General features: G+C 39.1%; 1 protein-coding gene across 1 annotated transcript; it reads right to left on the minus strand.

Annotated features, from left to right (window-relative positions):
- Positions 1–2666: 2666 nt before the first annotated feature.
- LOC113273131 lies at positions 2667–3977 on the minus strand. The gene is made up of 3 exons (XM_026522897.1): positions 3114–3977; positions 2943–3020; positions 2667–2825 (listed from the first exon to the last, which is right to left on the minus strand). The coding sequence occupies exons 1-3, from the start codon at positions 3975–3977 to the stop codon at positions 2667–2669; spliced, it is 1101 nt and encodes a 366-aa protein (XP_026378682.1).
- Positions 3978–4263: the final 286 nt, after the last annotated feature.

Below are 4263 nucleotides of genomic sequence, written 5' to 3' on the forward strand. Positions count from 1 at the left end.
ACTAAATTCCTCCATTTCTCAATCAGCTCAATTTACATGAATTCTAACCTAAACTTCCACCACTAACAGTGAAAAAACTTAACATTTGAGGAACTAAACACTAAACACTAAACATAACAGTAAACTAACAGTGAACTATTGAGAAAACAGCAATGAAGGGAGACAGTAAACAAGAGTGATGAAAGAACACTAGGATGTTGAATCCACCATTAACCTAAGGGATATTCTACTCACAGCTAAGATAATTACCAAAGTGCTAATTGTCTGATTAAAGCACAACTAGTCTAAGGGCTTAGCAACACTGAACATGAGCTGCACATGATGAAGACTATCTCAGCTGGTTCATAATTTCATCTAGTCCTAGCATTTGAGGTTCAGAACATGATAGACATGAAGATAAACATACATTAACAGTTGACAGTGAAACAAAACATGAATTTAAACACAATAACATAACATGGGAAGCACATAACAGTGGATAAACTTAGAACAATTGAGGAACTAAACATTAACATCACATAGTATTAAACATAAAACATCACAGTGAACATAAATGGAACAGCACAAAAAATGGAGAGACTGGCTAATCCAGTTCTCCCAAAATCAAACCAAATGACACTGGCTATTCCAGCATAAGTTTTGCAACACACAACACCCAGCTCTATTTATAGCTTACAGACAATCCCCAAATTCCCCAAAAATTAGGGTTTTCCAAAATCACACAAATTCCCAAATTAAACAGTAATTGGGTTTAATTACCCACCCTATTTCACCCACTCTATCTTCTCTATACTCTTCTCAACAATAATCAGGGTTTTTATGATTTTCCCCAAATTGACTGTGAACTAGGGTTTAGGATTTTTACCTCACCAACTGTGATGAGACAATTCCATCTTCGACCCATACTTCTTCTGCTTCCCTTGCGTAATTCCCATGCTTCAATTTCATCTCTAGGTCACCTACTTCATCAACCTCTCACGCTTAGGGTTTCAGGGAAGAAACGTGAGAGATTGAGGGAATAGGGGGCTAGATAGTTAGGGGGTGATGATGGGTTGGTAGTTTAGGTATGATGTGAGACAGGTAGAGGTGGTGGCGCGGCAGTTGCAGGGAGTGGTGGTGGTTCTGCAACTGTCGGGGTAGGGGAGAAAGAGGGAGAAGAAGAAAGAGAAGAGAACAGAAGAATGGTCGATGTTTTTAGGTTAATAGGTATAGGTTGCTAGTCTGTGAGGCGGGGTATCAAAGTTCTATATTGGCGAATCTGAGTCACTGGATGCGAAGCTGTAGGTGAATCGGATGGCTACCCCTGAAGAGGCTGGTAGCGACCGTCGGATGTCTTGATACAACGAAGTTAACGGCGAAGATCGAGGTTAGGTGCTATAGTGTTTAGCGGAAGTATCGATATTTGATGCACATGCATAGGAGCGACCGTAGGATTCAAATGCAATCTAATCTGAAGGCTTGGAAATTAAGCACTACGGTGTTTCAAAAGAACCTCGGATTTTGATGCACTCTACTGAAGCGACCATTGGATTTCGATGATCCAATCCGACGGCTGAATATGAAGGCGGGTATGGATATTGGAAATTGGTTTGGGTGAGGGTTTTGGGCCTTGGGTATGCCAAGCCCATATCTTCTTTAAGAACAATTCTTCCTCTTCAAGCCCACTTCTAGCCTTTTGGTCTTGTGCACAACATTCTTCACGGCTTCCTTGTGTAATTCCTCCCGGCTTTTCACTACTTTTCTGCTCTTTTCTCTCCACGATTCATCCAAGCTTTATTTATTACCTAAAAATGCAAAATTAATTAAGAAAAATATTTATTCTTGAAAACAAAGAAAATACAGAATATGGGATAAAATGTAGAATTAATGCACAAAAGATGAGTTAAATGCCAAGAAAAATATATAGAAATATGCACTTTTTAGCACTCATCATAATGGTGCTGCAACCTTGGAAAAATCCTTGATAAACCTGCCATAAAATCATGCGTGACCAAGAAAATAACGAACCTCCCTCACCTTAGTAGGAGGGGTTAAAGCACGAATAAGATCTATCTTAGATTTATCAACTTCCAATCCTTTAGAAGATATAATATGGCCTAAAACAATGCCAAGAGTTACCATAAAATGGCACTTCTCCCAATTTAGCACAAGGTTAGTTTCAACACATCGTTTAAGAATAAGTGTATGGTTATCCATGCACAAGTCAAAGGAATCACCATACACGCTAAAATCGTCCATAAAAGCTTCGATAATGTTTTCAACATAATCTGAAAAAATACTTGCCATACACCTTTTGAAGGTAGCGGGTGCGTTACACAAACCAAAAGGCATCCTTATATAAGCAAATGTTCCAAACGGACAAGTAAAAGTAGTTTTCTCTTGATCTTCAGGTGCTTCGCTCGAGTTGGGATAAGTTCATTTTTATCATTCTGCACCACTATAACGCCCGACTTCTTTGGTACTACTTGTACTGGGCTCACCCACTTGCTATCAGAAATGGGATAGATAACTCCCATGTCTAATAACTTCAGAATTTCTTTCTTTACGACTTCCATCGTTGGAGGATTCAGGCGACATTGAGCTTCCCTTGTAAGTTTTGCCTCATCTTCAAGTCGTATTTTGTGCATGCATGTCGATGGGCTTATTCCCTTGATATCAGCAATTGTTCATCCTATGGATGTTTTGTACTCCCTCAACACTCGAAGGAGTCTTTTTTCCTGCAATTCAATTAGTTCCTTAGAAACTATTATTGTTAGCTCCTCTTTATCACCTAAATACAAGTATTTTAGGTGATCAGGAAGAGGTTTCAGTTCTAGCTTTGGAGCCTGCAAGATAGATGGGACAATTTTTTCATTAGATACTAGTAAAGATATAAAGGAAATGCTTCCGGGTGATGAGTTTTCTTGCAAAGAGTTAAGTGAGCCAATTGTGTCCTTGATTACGTCACCACATTCCAAACCATCATCAATGGGTGTAGTCAACACGGTTTTAAGCGCATCCACCCCATCCGTATTAAACATCTGCTGAGCCAAAGTATCAATCACATCAATGGAGAAGCACGAGTGGACATCACTAGGATATCTCATCGTTTCGTAAATGTTGAAACGTATTACTTCTCCATAAAATTCCATAGTCAACGAACCATCATGCACATCAATTTTAGTTCTAGCCGTGCTCATAAATGGTCGTCCAAGAAGTAAAGGTAGATATGTATCAGTTGATCCATATGTCATCTCCAACACACAGAAATCCGCTGGAAAAATTAGTTGGTTTACCTGCACAAGCACATCCTCAATAATACCTATAGGGTACACGTTAAAACGGTCAGCCAACTGTAAAGTAATTCCTATTTCTTTTAAAGGTCCTAAATTAAGAGACTCATATATAGATGCAGGCATAACATTTACTGATGCTCCTAAATCAAGCATAGCCTTATTAAACTGGGTGTTACCAATAACAACAGGAGTATCAAAACTACCGGGGTCTTTACATTTAAATGGGAGTTTATTTTGCAAGATAGCTGAAGCATTCTCCCTCACTTTCATTACCTCATTACCGGTCAACCGTTGCTTATTGGTGCACAAGTCCTTAAGAATTCTCGCATACTTAGGTACTTGTTTAATTGCATCTATCAGTGGAATGTTCACACGAATCTTCCTGAAAATGTCTAAAATCTCCTTATCTTGTTCCGCCTTTTTAGAGTTAACAAACTTGCGAGGAAAAGGTAAAGGAGGATCGTAAGTAGAAAGTGGAGATTTAAAGTTTTTTTTAGGTACGTCTTTGGTTTGGGAAGAGTCAGTAATCTCTGTCTCCAAAACCGGCCCCTTAGGGTCTTTATTTTTCTCAGCATCTTCTGGTTGCACAATTCGTGTACCACTTCTCAATGTCACGGCGTTGACAGAATATCTTGGGTTAAGAGGTTGATAAGGGAGTTTCCCTCTATTCTGCGTCTCCAAATGGTTCAATCTACCTTCCATGGTGATCATTTGTGTCTGCAAATCCTTGATTGCACCGTCAGTCGTTTGTTGACTTTTCTACACCATTGTGGTTAGATTCTTCATCATGGAAATCATCTCTGATGATTCCAAATTTTGAGCTTGTTGTGGTTGTTGTTGTTGTTGGAAACCACTAGGACGATTAAACATCAGACCTAGAGATGCTGCTTTCTTGTTTGCATAGCTGAAATTGGGATGATCTCTCCATCCTGGATTATAAGTGTTTGAATAAGGATTGTATTGTTGCCTCTGCTAATTTGGGAATACT

Source organism: Papaver somniferum, chromosome 4, assembly GCF_003573695.1.
Source record: "Papaver somniferum cultivar HN1 chromosome 4, ASM357369v1, whole genome shotgun sequence".
In the NCBI taxonomy this organism is placed as follows: domain Eukaryota; kingdom Viridiplantae; phylum Streptophyta; class Magnoliopsida; order Ranunculales; family Papaveraceae; genus Papaver; species Papaver somniferum.

Bases quoted from the DNA above. Each gene is read 5' to 3' on its own strand.
- LOC113273131 (XM_026522897.1), bottom strand. From the start codon at position 3,977: ATGGAAGGTAGATTGAACCATTTGGAGACGCAGAATAGAGGGAAACTC. The intron at 3,021-3,113 runs GTAATACGTTTC...TTGGCTCAGCAG, and splicing joins CTATGGAATTTTATGGAGAA to ATGTTTAATACGGATGGGGT. The intron at 2,826-2,942 runs GTAATCAAGGAC...TCTATCTTGCAG, and splicing joins ATGGTTTGGAATGTGGTGAC to GCTCCAAAGCTAGAACTGAA.